Source organism: Pseudorca crassidens, chromosome 1 (assembly GCF_039906515.1).
Source record: "Pseudorca crassidens isolate mPseCra1 chromosome 1, mPseCra1.hap1, whole genome shotgun sequence".
In the NCBI taxonomy this organism is placed as follows: domain Eukaryota; kingdom Metazoa; phylum Chordata; class Mammalia; order Artiodactyla; family Delphinidae; genus Pseudorca; species Pseudorca crassidens.
The window spans coordinates 194,146,723-194,169,567 of record NC_090296.1 but is presented as its reverse complement, the minus strand read 5'-3'; the positions used below and the strand labels follow the sequence as shown (position 1 = coordinate 194,169,567).

The 22,845-nt window shown below is 39.3% G+C and overlaps 1 protein-coding gene across 1 annotated transcript in view; it reads right to left on the bottom strand.

The window, feature by feature from the left end:
- Nucleotides 1-3,614, bottom strand: part of MRC1 (mannose receptor C-type 1) — a 100,002-nt gene extending 96,388 nt beyond the window's left edge. The window contains exon 1 of the mRNA XM_067704498.1: nucleotides 3,397-3,614. Coding sequence (XP_067560599.1) covers nucleotides 3,397-3,457 — 61 coding nt within the window. The 5' untranslated portion in view covers nucleotides 3,458-3,614. The remainder of the gene's footprint in view (nucleotides 1-3,396) is intronic.
- Between the last annotated feature and the right edge of the window lie 19,231 nt (nucleotides 3,615-22,845).

Below are 22,845 nucleotides of genomic sequence, written 5' to 3'. Positions count from 1 at the left end.
AGGGGCCAGTGAGAGCCTCTTACTGACACCTCTTCCCAACTCTGCTTCCAGTGGCCTCACGTTGGTAGTTTGAAATCAACCATGGTGGGAGTCTCACACCGTGGAAATCACTCCATGCCACAAATCAGTGCTTTTTCTCTTCTGAGAACCAACTGTTACGTTTACCACCGCTGCACTGCCTGTGAGCCAAACCGTCCCAATTTCAAGCTAAACCTCTGTGCCTGAGCAACTCTCACTGTATCTCTACCACGATTATATCCCCCACTGAGGTCTAGACGTTGGCACAAGAACTGAATGCAGTTCTTCCTGCTAAAGAGCTCACTCTCCCTCTGCTATGCTTGGCCACCCGGCCCCATCCAGGCACAACACGGGGTCTCGTGGTGTTGATGATGCAGGATGTTCTCAGGGAAGTGGGAGAAAGGGTTCTGGGTTCGAAAGAAACCACAGGAAGCAGGGAGATCTTTTTTGGGGGGTTGTATAAATGGGAAGGGAGTCCAGGGGAGGGGGTACGGAGGGTTTGTATATTTATTCTACCGCTAAGTAGGTGCTCTGCTTTATCCAGAAACCTCCGTTCATGTGCCACTTGGGCCAAGAAAAGGTCAAATAAGAATTAAAGGCTCTCAAGTTAATAACAAATTTTCTGGAAAGAGCTCCCTTATACATGTTTTTGTTTTTGTTTTGCTTTTATTCTTTAAGTAAAGATCCTTCAGCACTCTCCTGCTTCTCCCATAGTTGTGTCTATGAAGAGGAAGACATTCATCAGAGCAAAAGGCATCCTGCTGTCTCCAGGAGGGAAAACTGCCTAAGCAAAGTGAGAAAGACTTTTTGCCCCCAAAACATTAAGAGCAAATTTAAAGAAACTTAGGGAATTCCCTGGCAGTCCAGTGGTTAGGACTCTGCACTCTCACTGCCAAAGGCCCTGGTTCAATCCCTGGTCTGGGAACTAAGATCCCACAAGCCACGCAGTGTGGCTAAAAAAAAAAAGAAAAAAAAAAAGAAATTTAGGGGCTCTATCTGTGGTATCTGTGCTGCCCAGTATGGTAGCTATTAGCCCCAAGGGTCTATTGTACACTTGAAATGAAGCCAGTCTGAACTGAGATGCCCTGTAAGTATAAGATGCACATTGGATGTTGAAATTTTAATTTTAAAAAAATGAATGTAAAAATATCCCAGTAAATTTTATATTGATGAATGTTGACTAATAATATTTTAGATACATTGGGTTAAATAAAACATATTCATAAAATCAATGTTTCTTTTTACTTTTTTAAAGGTGGCTGCATAATGTGGCTGACGATGTACCTATTGGAAGGTGCTGGGTTAGGGTCCAGGTCTCATCCAGTGTCCGTCTGAAGACCTTTAGTGACAGAGAACTTACCCCTAAGCAGAACATTCTATTTGAGACAGCGCAACCGTTAGAAGATTTTCACTGCTCTTAGTTTTAACCTTTGGGGTCACAAAGAATATATTAATCCTCCTGCACAAGACTGTTTTTCAAGATGAAGACAGGGGTGATGTGGAGCTCACCTGCCCTGCTGTCACACTCCTCACTGTCTGAGGGATGCGCTCTGCAGCCAGGACTCAGGTAAAATGTGTCCTCGGGCTCCAGGGCTCTTTCCTCGGCATTGTTTTTTTGGGAAACTTCTCCTTTAAATGCTAACGCTACTGCTTGTATTGAACAATTGATTGCTATCATGGGACTAAAAAGAAGTCACTACTATTGACAGCTGACACTTAGGACGCAACTACTCTGGGTTATATTATGTTCTAAATATTTTACACAGTTCAACTCACTGAATCATTGCCACAACTGATGAGGCAAGTAATACAATGCTCCTTACTTTACACACACAACAATTAAAGCACAAAGAAATTAAGCAGCGTCCCGGCAGGGGCCAGGTGCAAACCATCCTGCCTTTGCTTGTGTTTTTATAATCCCCACTACTTCGGGCTCATGGTGAGTTGACGCTTTCTGTGATGGAACACTGTCCCTGGGAGGCTTCCTGGTGGTGGGGAGTTTCCGTCTCCTCCGTGGCCCCTACTCACACCCGCGTCCAGCTCAACAGGGCATGGAGCGCCCTTTCGCACAGGCTGGGCGCAGGCGGCGTTTGCTGATTTGAGAGGAATGAAGGGGGATCGGGGAGCCAGCATTTCCAAGTTGAAACCCGTTTGTCCCATGTAAAAAGAGACCTGGAAATAAAAATTCCTACAGGCACTCTCATTCCAAGGGTAAAGCAGGTTGAGACTGAAATAGAAGAGAGAGTATTTCTTCTACTTCTCCATAAAAGAAATAGAAGAGAGAGACTCCATAATGTCTTTGGGCTTCTGAAAAGCTCTGAATCTATGCCTCACGAGCAATCATCAGTCTCCAGGAAAAAAAAAAAAAGGGTGAGGTGGACAGGAATAAATCAGTGTGAACAACTTAGAACACAGATAAGGATCAACGTGGAACATAGATAAGGATGAACTCTCCGGCAGTAAAAGCTAGATCAAACGGTTCATCCACTGCTGAGTGAAGTAAGTCAGAGAAAGACAAATATCAAATGACATCGCTTAGATATGGAATCTAAAAACAGGGTACAAATGAACTTATCTACAAAACAGAAATAGAGTTACAGATGTAGAAAACAAAAGTATGGTTACCAGGTGGTAAAGGGGGGGAGGGATAAATTGGGAGACTGGGACTGACATAAGCACACTGCTGTATATAGGACAGATAACTAGTAAGGACCTACTGGATAGCACAGGGAACTCTACTCAGTACTCTGTAATGACCTATATGGGAAAAGAATCTAAAAAAGAGTGGATATATGTAGATGTAAAACTGATTCACTTTGCTGTACACCTGAAACTAACACAACATTGTAAATCAACTATAATCCAATTAAGCAAAAATGTAATGGCTCATTCACAGAAAAAGAGATGAGTTCTAAAACTCCCATGGAATCTTCGGGCGGGGGGACGATCTGCAGTCCATCCTTAGACCTACCATGAAGAGAGACACCAGTGCCGCCTTCCTTTTGGTCAAAAACACTCAGAAGTTGTTGGTGGGGGGTTAGATAGAAACTGAAAATTAGAATCGGCCAACCACAGAGGAAATCGCTCTAAGAATAAAGCGGGGAAGAGGCAACGGCAGATGAGAGAAGAGGTAAGAGGAAGATGGGGCTCTGTGGCGCTCGGGTCAGGCCGCCCCTCTGCCCTGCCAAGCGGCCGTCTCCTCCGGGTGCCCCGCTTCCAGGCCTGGGGACCAGGCGGAGGTTTGCCGCAGAGCTGGTGGTGCGGAAGTCCTGTTTTCTCTTCCCCGCAGGTGTGGAAGAAATCCCTCAACCCTGACCCAGAGGGGAGGGGGTACCCCAGGCCCCAAGTCAGAAAGCTTCCAGGTCAGAGCCCACTTACCCAGGAGCTGCACGGCAACCGGAAGGAGAGAAAGGAAAGACAGGAGCGTGGACAGCTTCATGGCCCAGGGTTGATCCTCTTCTTGCAGGGATGGAGAGCAGAGAGCCGGGAGAACCAAGACAGTGAGGGCGCCGGCTCGCCCCGCCCCTCCCCCCCTCTCTGCACAACCGGCTGAAAAGAAGCTTGGAGGCAGGGCCCACTTTTAAAGGGCTTCTGAAATTAGGGAAAACCTCCAATAAGGAGATATCCTGTCACATGAGGGCGGTTGGAAAAACAGGAATTCAAAGTTACAACTTTGCTTTGTAAGCTAACTTCTGAGAAGAGCAGACACAGGGGAAGGGGAGAGAGGGACACGTGGGGGTAGAGCGATGAGGAAGATGGGGGAGGCGAGAGGGGGCCGGTGAGAAATGAGCAGCCGGGCCGGCCTGCAGGGCAGTGGGAAGTGAAACTGCTCTGGACCTCCTGGTCCTGCTCGGAGGATGGGGCCATGGGGAGGGCAAGCTGGAGGCCACTACCTGGCCTGGAAAAGTCAGGTTTCCTCTGGGAAGCCACTCGGCAGACAAATCCCACCGGAACATGGTAGAGAGGGTAGGCACTAAGAAAAAGGACAGTTTTCTGGGGGAAACATACTCTTAAGAGCTGAAACGGACCCACCTCGTTCTCCATATTCAGTGCTTAGAGCCTCCTTTTTCCTTAGAAATCTTCAAAAGAAACTTCACGTGGAGCTTTGTTCCTTTTGGCTAGAAGAAAAGTGAAATAGAGACTAAGCCTAGGAAAGAATCTCAGTCATAACAGGAGGGAGAAACTTCTAGAAGTCTTTTTCTAGAAATTTCTCTAGAGAGCCAGAGAAAACAGTGACAGGATTTGCAGTAAAGCCTCGCTGCCCATCCTCGACCATAGTGATCTTCTTCAGGTTCGCTAGGGTCCTCTTGCTGGCAGAAAACCTGCTCATTTGGTCAAAAAGATGTATATTCATTACAAGATAGGCAGAATACTTTCTTTTAAAAAAATGGAAACAGGTATTTCATTAAGCACCATATTAACCCTAAACATCTATTTTGTTATTTTTTCAGAAGTGAAATATGAATTAAGAACATTTTGAAGAAGATATTAGTAATTAGATAGCCAACCCACAACTGGCGTGTGGGAAATGTTAGCCAGTCAAAAAGAAGCTACTGGAAACATTGTATTCTTTGAAATTTTAAATGAATAGTTTGTCTTCAAGTGGAAAGCTCACACAAAGATTCACACCTCTGTGATAATGTTATAAACTTTGCTTCCTAATAAAAAATGTGACATTGTTCTCTTACTGAATTTTTTTTTTAGCATTCTAAATTTAAGATTATTCTGACAGGATGAAAAAGATGGTAAAAATGTAGGGCACAAGAAAAATGTTTCTTTTTTTGTTAAGCTAACTCTTCACTGACATAAAGAAGTTGGTTACAAAACAGAGCAGATGAAACAAAATGTTGTTTTCTAAAACAATGCTTCACTGATTTATCATGAGAAAAAAAATATTTTAAATGAGGCATTCATGGTTTTTAAATGTAAATCAATTCTATAAATTAAAAAAGTTTGGCCTAATTTGGATTTCTATTAATTTCAGAAGCAAATAAAACTTAACTGAATTCTCCCTACACTCATATTCAGGGTTTTTTAAATTACACAAGTGTGTCATATGGCCAACCAGGATCAGTGGTAGAATCTGTGACTTTGAAACAAAAGGAGGCCAATTGTCCCACAAAGAATTTACCCCATAACACTGACCTTACTGAAACAAAGATTTAACAGGCTAAAAGAAAAAGAAATCCAACTCTTGGGGGAGTGAAGGTGGAACTGGAAGCTCTAGAAATCCATCATTCTACCTCAACAGCTACTGAATTGGCAGAAAGTGTCTGCAGGAGCTATTTTGGAACTCTAGACTCTAGTGGAAACCTGGGAGCATCCGGTGGAGAGCTTGGTGGAGAGGCTGCTAAACATCAGTGAGTTTCAACCTCTCCCCTGTGGTAGTGGCTACCACCCTCCACTCCCCCATCTTTGTGGCAGGTAACAGTGAGGGTGGCAGACTGTTTGGTGCAGCTTGCCAGAACCACGACAGACCGTCAGGAACTTGTCCTCCAAATATCAGAGTTGTGTGTTCTGAAGGCTGACTGCACTCTTCATTGCTTTCACCACTTCTGTTCAACGTAGTACTGAAAGTTCCAGCCAGAGCAATTAAGCAAGAAAAAATTAAAAAATAAAAGCATCCAAGAAGATGTGGCACATATATACAATGGAATATTACTCAGCCATAAAAAGGAATGGAATTGAGTTATTTGTAGTGAGGTGGATGGACCTAGAATCTGTCCTACAGAGTGAAGTAAGTCAGAAAGAGAAAAACAAATACCGTATGCTAACACATATATATGGAGTCTAAAAGAGAAAATGGTTCTAAAGAACCTAGGCGCAGGACAGGAATAAAGACGCAGATGTAGGGAATGGACTTAAGGATGCAGGGAGGGGGAAGGGTAAGCTGAGACGAAGTGAGAAAGTGGCATGGACATATATATACTACCAAATGTAAAATAGATAGCTCATGGGAAGCAGCCACATAGCACAGGGAGATCAGCTTGGTGCTTTGTGACCACCTAGAGTAGTGGGATAGGGTGGGTGGAAGGGAAAGCAAGAGAGAGGGGATACGGGGATATGCGTATGCACATAACTGATTCACGTTGTTATACAGCAGAAACTAACACACCATTGTAGAGCAATTATACTCCAATAAAGATGTTAAAAATAAAACAATAAAAATAAAAGCATCCAAATTGGAAAGAAAGGAGAAAAAGTATCGCTCTTCACAGATGGCATTATTTTATGTGTGGAAAACGCTAAAGCTTCTACAAAAAACAAAAACAAAAAGAATGCTAAAGCTAATAACCAAATACAACAAAGTTGAAGAATATAAAATCAAAACACAAAAATCAGTTATGTTTCTATACACTATTAATGAAAAATCTGAAAAGGAAATTAAGAAAACAATTCTATTTACAATAGCATCAAAAAGAATAAAGTACTCAGGAATAAATTTCACCAAGGAGACAAAAGACTTATACAATGAAAACTACAAAACATTGCTGAAAGAAATTAAAGAAGACCTAAATAAATGGAAAGCTATCCCATGTTCATAGAATGATAAACAAAGCACTGTTAAGATGACAATACCACCCTATCTCTTAGAATACTATCTCTTAGAATACTACCCTAAGAGATCTACAGTTTCAACGCAATCCCTATCAAAATCCCAATGATTTTTTTTGCAGAAATAGAAAAACCCATCTTAAAATTCATAAGAAATCCCATTTAGCCAGAACAGTTTTGAGAAAGAACAAAATTGGAGATTTCACACTTCCTGATTTCAAAACTTACTACAAAGCTACACTAATCAAATAGTGTGGTACTGGCATAAATGAGTCATAATGACTAATAGAATAGAACAGAGAGGCCAGAAATAAACCCTCGTATTTGCATTCAATTGATTTTTTTACAAAGGTACCAAGGCCATTCAATGCAGAAAGGATTCAAAATGGATCAAAACCTAAAGTTAAGAGCTAAACTATACAATTTTTATAAGAAAACATTAGGAAAAAAACTTCATGACATTAGATTTGGCAAATGATTTTTTCTTTTTGGACATGACACCAAAAGCAGAGCAACAAAAGAAAAAAGTAGATAAATTAGGCTTCATCAGAATTAAAAACTTGTGTATCAAAGGATACTATCAAAAGAGTGAAAAGCCAACTCACAAAATGAGAGAAAATATTTGCAAATCATACACCAAATAAGGGATTAAGACCCAGAATATATAAAGAAATACAACTCAACAGCAACAGCAAAGCAACTTATTCTTAAAATGGGCAATGGACTTCAATAGACATTCCTCCAAAGAAAATATACAAGTAGCCAATAAGCGTGTGAACAGATGCTCGATATCATTAGTCATCAGAAAAGTGCAAACAAAACCACAATGGTATAACGTTTCACATCCATTAGGATAGCTATTATCAAAAAACAAAAACAGAAAATAACAAGCATTGATGAAGATGTGGAGAAATTGGAACCCTTGTGTATTGCTGGTGGGAATGTAAAATGGTATAGCCACTGTGGAAAACAGTTTGGCAGGTCCTTAAAAAGTTAAATGCGGAATTGCCCTATGATCCAGCAATTCCACTTCTAGGTATATACACAAAACAATTAAAACCACAGACTCAAACAAATATTTGTACACCAATGTTTATTGCAGCATTATTCATAGTAGCCAAAAGGTAAAAGCAATACAAGTGGCTATCGGTAGATGAATGAATAAACAAATGTGGTATATATATACAATGGAATATTATTCAGCCATAAAAAGGAATTCTGATATGTGCTACCGCATGTACAATCTTGAAGTAATACAGAAACAAGAGGACAAATATTGCATGATCCCACTTCTATGATGAACGTAGAACAGGCAAATTCATAGAGACAGGAAAAATAGAGGTTACTGGGGACTGGTGTGGGAGGGGAGAATCAGTGCTATTGTTTAATGGGTTCAGAGGTTCTCTTTGGGATGATGAAAATTTCTGAAAATAGTGGTGATAGTTGCATAACATTGTGAATATACTTGCAACCACTGAATTGTACATGAAAATGATAAATTTTATGTTATGTATATTTTATCACATTAAAATGAAATCCTCTTTATACCCTTCTACTAAGTTTTGGTTCTGGTTTTTGGTTTGCTATTGATGACAGTGGTTGTTTTCAACTAGTACTTCCTTCAAGCTAAAGAAGGATTTCTATAAAATAAAGGAAATCCTCATTTTTTCTAATTGGTAAGACAATTGCTGAACTATTTCATTTCCTCTTAGACTTTCCCTTCACACCCACTCAATTCCATATAAGATGAACTTAGTGAGTCCTCTCTTCTGAAACAATTTCAAGAAAATTAGCTCCACAAATTATTTGGTAACCTGTTCTACCATTTCTCCTAGCTAAAACTGGTGACTGATGCAGAAGTTTGTTTTATTTAACCATCTCTATCTTTTAATGGGCAAATTTGCTCAAATGATAACAAGATAATTTCAACTCAGAAAGAAAAAAGAAGATACAATGACGCAGTTAAGTAAAAACTTTAAAAATGTAAAGACAGAAAACTGGTTTTTTATGTTCTTATTCCTCGATTTTCCAATCCTATCAAAATACATCAAAACACCAATAATGCATTTGCAATTTAATAGAAAATAATTACCTTATAGCAATCAAAAAATCTTTGTATTGGATTATTTATCTAAAAGTTGACTTTAATTTGTAATTCTCTTCAGATGGTATATTTAGATTCACTGTAATCTACAGTATATGCAGACTATTTGAAGAGCCTGTGAGTTTTATAGTTTTGCAATCAATGTGTTGTTTTGTTTTGTTTGGCATGGCATACATCTTTATAATATATTGGGTGGGCCAAAAAGCCTTCAGTTTTTTAAGTAAAAATAAAAGACACATTTTTCATTATCACCATGAACTTTATTGAACAACGTATTCACCCTTTTGTTCCACTACTTTCTGTCATTTTTCAGGCAACTTCGTAATTCCATCTTCCCAAAACTTTTTGAGCAAAGAACTTTTCCAAGTGCCTTTTACAGTCTTCCAGGGAATTGAAATTTTTTCCACTAAGAGAATTTTGTAAAGACTGAAATAAGTGGAAATCTGAAGGCGTGATGGGTGGTGAATACAGAAGATGAATAATAACTTCCCAGCCAAAGTGTAATCGTTTTTGCCTGTTCATCAAAGACACATGCAGTCTTGCGTTATCCTGATGGAAGATTATGCGTTTTCTCTTGACTAATTCTGGATGCTTTTCGTCGAGTGCCATCTTCAGTTGGTCTAATTGGGAGCCGTACTTGTTGGAATTAATGTTTGGTTTTCTGGAAGGAGCTCATAATAGATAACTCCCTTCCAATCCCACCATATACACAACATCACCTTCACTGGATGAAGACTGGCCTTTGGTGTGGTTGGTGGTGATTCATTTCGCTTGCCCCACGATCTCCTATGTTCCACATTGTTGTACAGTATCCACTTTTCATTGCCCATCACAATTTGTTTTAAAAACAGAACATTTTCATTACATTTAAGTAGAGAATCACATGTGGAAATATGGTCAAGAAGGTATTTTTCACTTAACTTCTGTGGAATCCAAACATCAAATCAATTCACGTAACCAGGCTGGCGCAAATGATCTTCAACGCTTGATGTGGATATTTTGAGTATGTCAGCTATCTCCCACGTGGTATAACGTTGACCGTTCTCAATTATTCTTTCAATTGATCGCTATCAACTTCAACTGGTCAACCCGATAGTGGAGCATCATCCAGCGAGAAGTCTCCAGCACAAAACTTCACAAACCACTTTTGACACGTTCTATCAGTCACAGCACCTTCTCCATCCACTGCACAAATATTTTTGTGCGTTTCATTTGCATTTTTACCTTTCTTGAAATAATAAAGCATAATATTCCAAAAACGTTGCTTCTTTTCTTCCATCTTCAATATTAAAATGGCTACACAAAAATTTACCAATTTTGATAAGTCTTCTTTTTTTAATTCGAGAATAATTGCTTTACAATGGTGTGTTAGTTTCTGCTTTATAACAAAGTGAATCAGTTATACATATACATATGTTCCCTCTTGTGTCTCCCTCCCTCCCACCCTCCCTATCCCACCCCTCCAGGCGAGCACAAAGCACCGAGCTGATCTCCCTGTGCTATGCGGCTGCTTCCCACTAGCTATCTACCTTACCTTTGGTAGTGTATATATGTCCATGCCTCTCTCTCGCTTTGTCACAGCTCACCCTTCCCCTTCCCCATGTCCGCAAGTCCATTCTCTAGTAGGTCTGTATCTTTATTCCTGTCTTACCCCTAGGTTCTTCGTGACATTTTTTTCTTAGATTCCAGATATATGTGTTAGCATACGGTATTTGTCTTTCTCTTTCTGACTTACTTCACTCTGTATGACAGACTCTAGGTCTATCCACATCATTACAAATAGCTCAATTTCGTTTCTTTTTATGGCTGAGTAATATTCCATTGTATATATGTGCCACATCTTCTTTATCCATTCATCTGATGATGGACACTTAGGTTGCTTCCATCTCCGGGCTATTGTAAATAGAGCTGCAATGAACATTTTGGTACATGACTCTTTTTGAATTATGGTTTTCTCACGGTATATGCCCAGTAGTGGGATTGCTGGGTCATATGGTAGTTCTATTTTTAGTTTTTTAAGGAACCTCCATACTGTTCTCCACAGTGGCTGTATCAATTTATATTCCCACCAACAGTGAAAGAGGGTTCCCTTTTCTCCACACCCTATCCAGCATTTATTGTTTCTAGACTTTTTGATGATGGCCATTCTGACTGGTGTGAGATGATATCTCATTGTTTTGATTTGCATTTCTCTAATGATTAATGATGTTGAGCATTCTTTCATGTGTTTATTGGCAGTCTGTATATCTTCTTTGGAGAAATGTCTATTTAGGTCTTCTGCCCATTTTTGGATTGGGTTTTTTTTTATTATTAAGCTGCATGAGCTGCTTATAAATTTTGGAGAGTAAACCTTTGTAAGTTGGTTCATTTGCAAATATTTTCTCCCATTCTGAGGGTTGCCTTTTGGTCTTGTTTATGGTTTCCTTTGCTGTGCAAAAGCTTTGAAGTTTCATTAGGTCCCATTTGTTTACTTTTATTTTTATTTCCATTTCTCTAGGAGGTGGGTCAAAAAGGATCTTGCTGTGATTTATGTCATAGAGTGTTCTGTCTATGTTTTCCTCTAAGAGTTTGATAGTTTCTGGCCTTACATTTAGGTCTTTAATCCATTTTGAGCTTATTTTTGTGTATGGTGTTAGGGAGTGATCTAATCTCATACTTTTACATGTACCTGTCCAGTTTTCCCAGCACCACTTATTGAAGAGGCTCTCCTTTCTCCACTGTACACTCCTGCCTCCTTTACCAAATATAAGGTGACCATATGTGCGTGGGTTTATCTCTGGGCTTTCTATCCTGTTCCACTGATCTATATTTCTGTTTTTGTGCCAGTACCATACTGTCTTGATTACTGTAGCCTTGTAGTATAGTCTGAAATCAGCAAGCCTGATTCCTCCAGCTCCATTTTTGGTTCTCAAGATTGCTTTGGATATTCGGGGTCTTTTGTGTTTCCATACAAATTGTGAAATTTTTTGTTCTACTTCTGTGAAAAATTCCAGTGGTAGTTTGATAGGGATTGCATTGAATCTGTATATTGCTTTGGGTAGTAGAGTCATTTTCACAATGTTGATTCTTCCAATCCAAGAACATGGTATATCTCTCCATCTATTTGTATCATCTTTAATTTCTTTCATCAGTGTCTTATAATTTTCTGCATACAGGTTTTTTGTCTCCTTAGGTAGGTTTATTCCTAGATATTTTATTTTTTTTGTTGCAGTGGTAAATGGGAGTGTTTTCTTGATTTCACTTTCAGATTTTTCATCATCAGTGTTTAGGAATGCAAGAGATTTCTGTCCATTAATTTTGTATCCTGCTACTTTACCAAATTCATTGATTAGCTCTCGTAGTTTTCTGGTAGCATCTTTAGGAATCTCTATGTATAGTATCATGTTATCTGCAAACAGTGACAGCTTTACTTCTTCTTTTCCGATTTGGATTCCTTTTATTTCCTTTTCTTCTCTGATTGCTGTGGCTAAAACTTCCAAAACTATGTTGAATAAGAGTGGTGAGAGCGGGCAACCTTGTCTTCTTCCTGATCTTAGTGGAAATGCTTTCAGTTTTTCACCATTGAGGACAATGTTGGCTGTGGGTTTGTCATATATGGCCTTTATTATGTTGAGGAAAGTTCCCTCTATGCCTACTTTCTGCAGGGTTTTTATCATAAATGGGTGTTGAATTTTGTCGAAAGCTTTCTCTTCATCTATTGAGATGGTTATATGGTTTTTCTCCTTCAATTTGTTAATATGGTGTATCACGTTGATTGATTTACATATATTGAAGAATCCTTGCATTCCTGGAATAAACCTCACTTGATCATGGTGTATGATCCATTTAATGTGCTGTTGGATTCTGTTTGCTAGTATTTGTTGAGGATTTTTGCATCTATGTTCAACAATGATATTGGCCTGTAGTTTTCTTTCTTTGTGACATCCTTTTCTGGTTTTGGTATCAGGGTGATGGTGGCCTCGTAGAATGAGTTTGGGAGTGTTCCTCCCTCTGCTATATTTTGGAAGAGTTTGAGAAGGATAGGTGTTAGCTCTTCTCTAAATGTTTGATAGAATTCGCCTGTGAAGCCATCTGGTCCTGGGCTTTAGTTTGTTGGAAGATTTTTTAATCACAGTTTCAATTTCAGTGCTTGTGATTGGTCTGTTCATATTTTCTATTTCTTCCTGATTCAGTCTTGGCAGGTTGTGCATTTCTAAGAATTTGTCCATTTCTTCCAGGTTGTCCATTTTATTGGCATATAGTTGCTTGTAGTAATCTCTCATGATCTTTTGTATTTCTGCAGTGTCAGTTGTTACTTCTTTTTCATTTCTAATTCTACGATTTGAGTATTCTCCCTTTTTTTCTTGATGAGTCTGGCTAATGGTTTATCAATTTTGTTTATCTTCTCAAAGAACCAGCTTTTAGTTTTATTGACCTTTGCTATTGTTTCCTTCATTTCTTTTTCATTTATTTCTGATCTGATCTTTATGATTTCTTTCCTTCTGCTAACTTTGGGTTTTTTTTGTTCTTCTTTCTCTAATTGCTTTAGGTGCAAGGTTAGGTTGTTTATTCGAGATGTTTCTTGTTTATTAAGGTAGGATTGCATTGCTATAAACTTCCCTCTTAGAACTGCTTTTGCTGCACCCCATAGATTTTGAGTTGTCATGTCTCCATTGTCATTTGTTTCTAGGTGTTTTTATATTTCCTCTTTGATTTCTTCAGTGATCACTTCGTTATTAAGTAGTGTATTGTTTCGCCTCCATGTGTTTGTATTTTTTACAGATCTTTTCCTGTAATTGATATCTAGTCTCATAGCGTTGTGGTCAGAAAAGATACTTGATACAATTTCAATTTCCTTAAATTTACCAAGGCTTGATTTGTGACCCAAGATATGATCTATCGTGGAGAATGTTCCATGAGCACTTGAGAAAAATGTGTGTTCTGTTGTTTTTGGATGGAATGTCCTATAAATATCAATTAAGTCCATCTTGTTTAATGTATCACTTAAAGCTTGTGTTTCCTTATTTATTTTCATTTTGGATGATGTGTCCATTGGTGAAAGTGGGGTGTTAAAGTCCCCTATTATGAATGTGTTACTGTCGATTTCCCCTTTTATGCCTGTTAGTATTTGCCTTATGTATTGAGGTGCTCCTATGTTGGGTGCATAAATATTTACAATTGTTATATCTTCTTCTTGGATTGATCCCTTGATCATTATGTAGTGTCCTTCTTTGTCTCTTCTAGTAGTCTTTATTTTAAAGTCTATTTTGTCTGATATGAGAATTGCTACTCCAGCTTTCTTTTGGTTTCCATTTGCATGGAATATCTTTTTCCATCCCCTTACTGTCAGTCTGCATGTGTCTCAAGGTCTGAAGTGGGTCTCTTGTAGACAGCATATATATGGGTCTTGTTTTTGTATCCATTTTGCCAATCTGTGTCTTTTGGTGGGAGCATTTAGTGCATTTACATTTAAGGTAATTATCAATATGTATGTTCCTATTCCCATTTTCTTAATTGTTTTGGGTTCTTTATTGTAGGTCTTTCCCTTCTCTTGTGTTTCTTGCCTAGAGAAGTTCCTTTAACATTTGTTGTAAAGCTGGTTTGGTGGTGCTGAACTCTCTCAGCTTTTGCTTGTCTGTAAAGGTTTTAATTTCTTCATCAAATCTGAATGAGATCCTTCCTGGGTAGAGTAATCTTGGTTGCAGGTTTTTCTCCTCCATCACTTTAAATATGTCCTGCCAGTCCCTTCTGGCTTGCAGAGTTTCTGCTGAAAGATCAGCTGTCAACCTTATGGGGATTCCCTCGTGTGTTATTTGTTGTTTTTCCCTTGCTGCTTTTAATATGATTTCTTTGTATTTAATTTTTGACAGTTTGATTAATATGTGTCTTGGCGTATTTCTCCTTGGATTTATCCTTTATGGGACTCTCTGTGCTTCCTGGACTTGATTAACTATATCCTTTCCCATATTAGGGAAGTTTTCAACTATAATCTCTTCAAATATTTTCTCAGTCCCTTTCTGTTTCTCTTCTTCTTCTGGAACCTCTATAATTCAAATGTTGGTGCATTTAACGTTGTCCCAGAGGTCTCTGAGACTGTCCTAGTTCTTTTCATTCTTTTTTCTTTATTCTGCTCTGCAGTAGTTATTTCCACCATTTTATCTTCCAGGTCACTTATCCGTTCTTCTGCCTCAGTTATTCTGCTATTGATCCCATCTAGAGTATTTTTAATTTCATTTATTGTGTTGTTCATCATTGCTTGTCTCATCTTTAGTTCTTCTAGGTCCTTGTTAAATGTTTCTTGCATTTTGTCTAGTCTATTTCCAAGATTTTGGATCATCTTTACTATTATTATTCTGAATTCTTTTTCAGGTAGACTGCCTATTTCCTCTGCATTTGTTAGGTCTGGTGGGTTTTTACCTTGCTCCTTCATCTGCTGTGTGTTTTTGTGTCTTCTCATTTTGCTTATCTTACTGTGTTTGGGGTCTCCTTTTTGCAGGCTGCAGGTTCGTAGTTCCCGTTGTTTTTGGTGTCTGTCCCCAGTGGCTAAGGTTGGTTCAGTGGCTTGTGTAGGCTTCCTGGTGGAGGGGACTAGTGCCTGTGTTCTGGTGGATGAGGCTGGATCTTGTCTTTCTGGTGGGCAGGTCCACGTCTGGTGGTGTGTTTTGGGGTGTCTGTGGACTTATTATGATTTTAGGCAGCCTCTCTGCTAATGGGTGGGGTTGTGTTCCTGTCTTGCTAGTTGTTTGGCATAGGATGTCCAGCACTGTAGCTTGCTGGTCGTTGAGTGAAGCTGGTTGCTGGTGTTGAGACGGAGATCTCTGGGAGATTTTCGCCATTTGATATTATGTGGAGCTGGGAGGTGTCTTGTGGACCAGTGTCCTGAAGTTGGCTCTCCCACCTCAGAGGCACAGCACTGACTCCTGGCTGCAGCACCAAGAGCCTTTCATCCACACGGCTCCTTAATTTGGGATGATTCGTTGTCTATTCATGTATTCCACAGATGCAGGTACATCAAGTTGATTGTGGAGCTTTAATCCGCTGCTCCTGAAGCTGCTGGGAGAGATTTCCCTTTCTCTTCTTTGTTCTCACAGCTCCCAGGGGCTCAGCTTTGGGTTTGGCCCCGCCTCTGCGTGTACGTTGCCTGAAGGCGTCTGTTCTTGGCTCAGACAGGACGGGGTTAAAGGAGCCGCTGATTCCGCGGCTCTGGCTCACTCAGGCCGCGGGGGAGGGAGGGGCACGGAGTGCGGGGCGGGCCTGCGGCGGCAGAGGCCGTCATGGCGTTGCAGCAGCCTGAGGCGTGCTGTGCGTTCTCCCGGGGAAGTTGTCCCTGGATCCTGGGAGCCTGGCAGTGGCGGGCTGCACAGGCTCCCCGGAAGAGGGGTGTGGAGAGTGACCTGTGCTCGCACACAGGCTTCTTGGTGGCGGCAGCAGCAGCCTTAGCATCTCATGCCTGTCTCTGGGGCCCGCGCTTTTAGCCGCGGCTCACGCCCGTCTCTGGAGCTCCTTTAAGCAGCGCTCTTAATCCCCTCTCCTCACGCACCAGGAAACAAAGAGGGAAGAAAAAGTCTCTTGCCTCTTCGGCAGGTCCAGACTTTTCCGCGGACTCCCTCCCGGCCAGCCGTGGCGCACTAACCCCTGCAGGCTGTATTCACGCCGCCAACCCCAGTCCCCTCCCTGCGCTCCGGCTGAAGCCCGAGGCTCAGCTCCCAGCCCCGCCCGCCCCGGCGGGTGAGCAGACAAGCCTCTCGGGCTGGTGAGTGCCGGTCGGCACCGATCCTCTGTGCGGGGATCTCTCCGCTTTGCCCTCCTCACCCCTGTTGCTGCGCTCTCCTCCGCGGCTGCGAAGCTCCCCCCTCCGTCACCTGCAGTCCCCGCCCGCGAAGGGGCTTCCTAGTGTGTGGAAACTTTTCCTCCTTCACGGCTCCCTCCCACCGGTGCTGGGCCCGTCCCTATTCTTTTGTCTCTGTTTTTTCTTTTTACTTTTGCCCTACCCAGGTACGTGGGGAGTTTCTTGCCTTTTGGGAGGTCTGAGGTCTTCTGCCAGCGTTCAGCAGGTGTTTTGTAGGAGTTGTTCCACGTGTAGATGTATTTCTGGCGTATCTGTGAGGAGGAAGGTGATCTCCGCGTCTTACTCTTCCGCCATCTTCCCGGAAGCCCGTAAGTCTTTTTTAAAATGCACGCTAAGAAAATTGTTTCCAATGAAGTTAAAGACAGCTAAGTGCTACCAGAGCCATCCTACAGAAAAAACAGAACGAACATTTTGGTACACGCAATACTTATTTAACATTACAAAAAAATTTAAGTATAAGATTATATGACCCATTTAACATTTGAAAAACATTTAAGAATAAGGCAAAAAATGTACTTTTATGATCTAAAAATGACCCAAATTTTATAGATGGAAATCAAGACCAATAATAGTAGGCATCTTCTTCAGAATTACACCAAATATGTAACACTACCTATAATTTTTAGCTATTTAGAAGGTAATATTTTTTATTTATTCATTAAAATAGTCTGGAAAATCTATTCCCTCAGGTATCTACATCTTTAAAAAGAAAAATAAAGAAATGCATTGTAGAGAAGGCTTTTCTGAAAAATCCATTAATGTTCCAATTTCAATGCAAGGAAAATTATGACATTTTTAATAGGATCATTCTGACAAATTAAGATTTGTAAATGTGTAAGTGCAGATTTTCACAGCAAATAGTACTTGAGTAATTATACCTAAAACATATAAAATCATTTTTTATATATTTACGACTACACTACTTTTTTAAAACATCTTTACTGAAGTATAATTGCTTTACATTGTTGTGTTAGTTTCTGCTGTATAACAAAGTGACTCAGCTATACATATACATATATCCCCATATCTCCTCCCTCTTGCGTCTCCCTCCCACCCTCCCCATCCCGCCCCTCTAGGTGGTCACAAAGCACCGAGCTGATCTCCCTGTGCTATGCGGCTGCTTCCCACTAGCTATCTATTTTACATTTGACTACTTTTTTAAAAAAGACTATTTTTTTAGAGCAGTTTTAGGTTTACAATAAAATTGAGATGAAGTTACAAGACTTCCCGTCTCCTCCCCTGCTCCCGCACATGATAGCCTCCCTCATTTTCAACATCCTCTGTACTCTTCCTGTTCATCTCTTTTCCCTCCCCACCCCACCCCAACTACTGATTTTTTTATTGTCTCTACAGTTTCACCTTTTCCAGAATGTCACATAGTTTTGAACCATATAGTAGGTAGCCTTCTCCAGCTGGCTTCTTTCACTTACTAGTATACAGTTAAACTTCCTCCATGTTTTTTCAAGGCCTTATAGCTGATTCTTTTCTAGAACTGAATGGTATTTCATTGTCTGGATGTACCAAGGTTGATTTATCTATTCCCCTACCAAAGGACATCTTGGTTGTTTCTAAGTTTGGGGAATTAAGAATAAAGCAGCTAAAAACATCCACGTTCAGGTTTTTGCATGGACATAAGCTCCCAGCTCCTTTGGGTACATGTTTAAGGAGCACGACTGCTGGATCAGATGGTAACAGTATGTTTAGTTTTGTAAGAAACCATCAAATTGTCTTCCAAAGTAGCTGCACCATTTTGCATTCCCACCAACAATGAATGAAGGTTCCTGTTGCTCCACATCCTTACTGGCATTTGGTGTTGTCAGTACTTTGATTTTGGCCATTCTAAATGGTATGTAGTGGCATCTCATTGTTGGTTTAATTTGCATTTCCCTGATGACATGTGATTTGGAGCATCTTTTCATATTCTAATTTCCCATCTATATATCTTCTTTGATGAGGTGTCTGTTCAGGTCTTTTTTCCGTTTTTAAATTGGATTGCTTGTTTTCTTATTGTTGAAATTCAAGTGTTATTTGTGTATTTTGGATAACAGTCTTTATCGATTTGTCTTCTGTAAATATTTTCTCCCAGTCTGTAGTTTGTTTTCTACTTCTTTTGATATTGTTTTTCACTGAGAAGATGGTTTTTAATATTAATGAAGTCCAGCTTATCGATTATGTCTTTCATGGATCATATCTTTGGTGTTATATTTTAAAAGGCATCACAACACCCAAGGTTACTAAGTTTTCTCCTATGTTTTCTTCTAGAAGTTCTATAGTTTTGTGTTTTCCATTTAGATCTGTGATCCATCTTGACTTAATTTTGTGAAGAGTATATCGTCTGTGTGTAGATTCATGTTTCTGCATGTGGATGTTCAGTAATTCCAACACCATTTGTTGAAAACACTATCTTTTCTCCATTTTATTAATTTTGCTCCTTTCTCAAACTGGTTGACAGATTTATGTGGGTCTATGTCTGGCTTCTCTGTTCTGTTCCTTTGCCAATAAAATTCTGTCTTGACAACTGCAGCTTTATAATAAGACTTGAAGTCAGGTAGTGTCAGTTCTCCAACTTTGTTCTTCTCCTCGATATTGTGTTGACTATTCTGGATCTTTTGTCTCTCCATATAAACTTTAGAATTAGTCTGTCAACATCCACAAAGTAACTTGCTGGGATTTTTATTGGGGGTGCATTGAATCTATAGATCAAGTTGATAGATATAGACCAGTTGATACAATTGCTATAGAGATACAGTTGATCAACTCTGGATCAGCTCAAGTGAAGAACTGACATCTTGACAATATTGAGCCTTCCTATCCATGTACATGGAATATCTCTCCATTTATTTAGTTCTCCTTTGAAATCTTTCATTTTATAGTTTTGCTCATATAGATCTTATACATATTTTGTTAAATTTTCACCTAAGTATTGCATTTGGGGAGGCGCTAATGTAAATATTAATGTGTTTCTAATTTTTAATTTCACTTGTTCATCCCCTGATATACAGAAAAGTAGCTGACTTTTGTATATAAACCTTGTATCCTGCAATCTTGGTATAATCACTTTTTAGTTCCAGGAGTTTTTTTGGCCAATTTTTATGAATTTTCTACATAGATGATCATGTCATCTGTGAATAAAGGAAGTGTTATGTCTTCCTTCCTAGTCTGTATACATTTTATTTCCTTTACTTGCCTTATTAAATTAGTAAGGACTTCTAATATGAGGTTGAAAAGTAGTGGTGAGAGGGGACATCCTTGCCTTATATCTCACCTTAATGGGAAAGCTTCAAATTTATTACCATTAAGTATGATGTTAGCTGTAGGCTTTTTGTAGATAGTCATTATGCAGTTGAGAAAGTTCCACTCTATTCCTAGTTTATTGAGATTTTTTAAAAATCATAGATATTGGATTTTTTCAAACACTTTTTCTGCATCAATTGATAAGATCATGTTATTTTTCCTATTTAGTCTGCTGATATGATGGACTGCATTACTTGATTTTCAAATGGTGAACCAGCCTTGCACACCTGGGATAAATCCCACTAAATTATGGTGTATAATTCTTTTTATAGCTTTTTTTTATTGGAGTATAACTGCTTTAAAATGTTGTGTTAGTTTCTGCTGTACAATGAAGTGAATCAGCTATATGTATAACTATATCCCCTCCCTCTTGGACCTCTCTCTCACCCACCCCTATCCCACCCATCTAGGTCATCACTGAGCACTGAGCTGAGCTCCCCATGCTATACAGCAGGTTCCCACTAGCTATCTATTTCACACATGGTAGTGAATTTATGTCAAACTTAATCTCCCAGTTGGTCTCACCCTCCCCTTCCCCACCATGTCCACATGTCCATTCTCTACATCTACGTCTCTATTCCTGTCCTGCAGATAGGTTCGTCTGTACCATTTATCAAGATTCCACATATATGCATTAATATACGATATTAGTTTTTCTCTTTCTGGCTTACTTCACTCTGTATGACAGATGCTAGGTCCATCCATATCTCTACAAATGACCCAATTTCATTCTTTTTATGGCTGAGTAATATTCCATTGTATATATGTACCACATCTTCTTTATCCATTCATCTGTAGTTGGATATTTAGGTTTTTTCCATATCCTGGCTATTGTAAATAGTGGTGCAATGAACATTGGGGTACATGTGTCCTTTTGAATTATGGTTTTCTCAGGGTATGTGCCCAGTAGTGGGATTGCTGGGTCATATAGTAGTTCTATTTTTAGTTTTTTAAGGAACCTCCATACTGTTCTCCATACTGGCTGTTTCAATTTACATTCCCACCAACAGTGCAAAAGGGTTCCCTTTTCTCCATACCCTCTCCAACATTTACTGTTTGTAGATTTTTTGATGATGGCGATTCTGACTGGTTTGAGGTGATACCTCACTGTAGCTTTGATTTGCATTTCTCTAATAATTAGTGATGTTGAGTATCTTTTCATGTGCCTCTTGGCCGTCTGTATGTCTTCTTTGGTGAAATGTCTTTTTAGGTCTTCCGCCCATTTTTGTATTGGGTTGTTTTTTTGATAATGAGCTCCATGAGCTGTTTGTATATTTTGGAGATTAACCCTTTGTCCGTTGCTTCATTTGCAAATATTTTCTCCTATTCTGAGGGTTGTCCTTTTGTCTTGTTTATGGTTTCCTTTGCTGTGCAAAAGCTTTTAAGTTTCATTAGGTCCCATTTGTTTATTTTTGTTTGTATTTCCATTACTGTAGGAGGTGGGTCAAAAAAGATCTTGCTGTGGTTTATGTCAAAGAGTGTTTGTCCAATGTTTTCCTCTAAGAGTTTTATAGTGTCCGGTCTTACATTTAGGTCTTTAATCCATTTTGAGTTTATTTTTGTGTATGGTGTTAGGGAGTGTTCTAATTTCATTCTTTTACATGTAGCTGTCCAGTTTTCCCAGCACCACTTATTGAAGAGGCTGTCTTTTCTCCATTGTATATTCTTGCCTCCTTTATCAAAAATAAGGTGACCATATGTGCGTGGGTTTATCTCTGGGCTTTCTATCCTGTTCCACTGATCTATATTTCTGTTTTTGTGCCAGTACCATACTGTCTTGATTACTGTAGCTTTGTAGTATAGTTTGAAGTTGGGGAGCCTAACTCCTCCAGCTCCGTTTTTCATTCTTTGAAATGAATTGAAATTGATTTCTTTGACTATTCATGGTCTTTTGTGTTTCCATACGAATTGTAAAATTTTTTGTTCTAATTCTGTGAAGAATGCCATTGGCAGTTTGATAGGGATTGCATTGAATCTGTAGATTACTTTGGGTAGTACAGTGATTTTCACAATATTTATTCTTGCAATCCAGGACCATGGTATATTTCTCCATCTGTTTATGTCATCTTTGATTTCTTTCATCAGTGTTTTATAGTTTCCTGAGTACAAGTCTTTTGTCTCCTTAGGTAGGTTTATTCCTAGGTATTTTACTCTTTTTGTTGCAATGGTAAATAGTATTGTTTCCTTAATTTCTCTTTCTGATTTTTTGTTGTTAGTGTATAGGAATGCAAGAGATTTCTGTGCACTAGTTTTGTATCCTGCAACCTTACCAATTTCATTGATTAGTTCTAGTAGTTTTCTGGTGGCATCTTTAGGATTTTCTATGTATAGTATCATGTCATCTGCAAACAGTGACAGTTTTACTTCTTCTTTTCCAATTTGTATTCCTTTTATTTCTTTTTCTTCTCTGATTGCCAGTCTAGGACTTCCAAAACTATGTTGCATAAGAGTGGTGAGAGTGGACGTCCTTGTCTTGTTCCTGATCTGAGTTGATATGGTTTCAGTTTTTCACCATTGAGATTAATGTTTGCTGTGGGTTTGTCATATATGGCCTTTACTATGTTGAGGTAGGTTACCTCTATGACCTTTTTCTGGAAAGTTTTTATCATAAATACGTGTTGAATATTGTCAAAAGATATTTCTGCATCTACTGAGATGATCATATGTTTTTTCTTCCTTAATTTGTTAATATGTTTTATCACATTGATTGATTTGCGTATATTGAAGAATTCTTGCATTCCTACCCCCCTTGATCATGGTGTATGATCCTTCTAATGTGTTGTTGGATTCTGTTTGCTAGTATTTTGTTTAGGATTTTTGCATCTATGTTCATCAGTGATACTAGCCTATAATTTTCTTTTTTTGTGATATCTTTGTCTGGTTTTGGTATCATAGTGATGGTAGCCTCATAGAACAAATTTGGGAGTGTTCCTCCCTCTGGAATTTTTTGGAAGAGTTTGAGAAGGATGGGTGTTAGCTCTTCTCTAAATGTTTGATAGAATTCTCCTGTGAAGCCATCTGTTTGTTGACATTTGTTTCTTGGAAG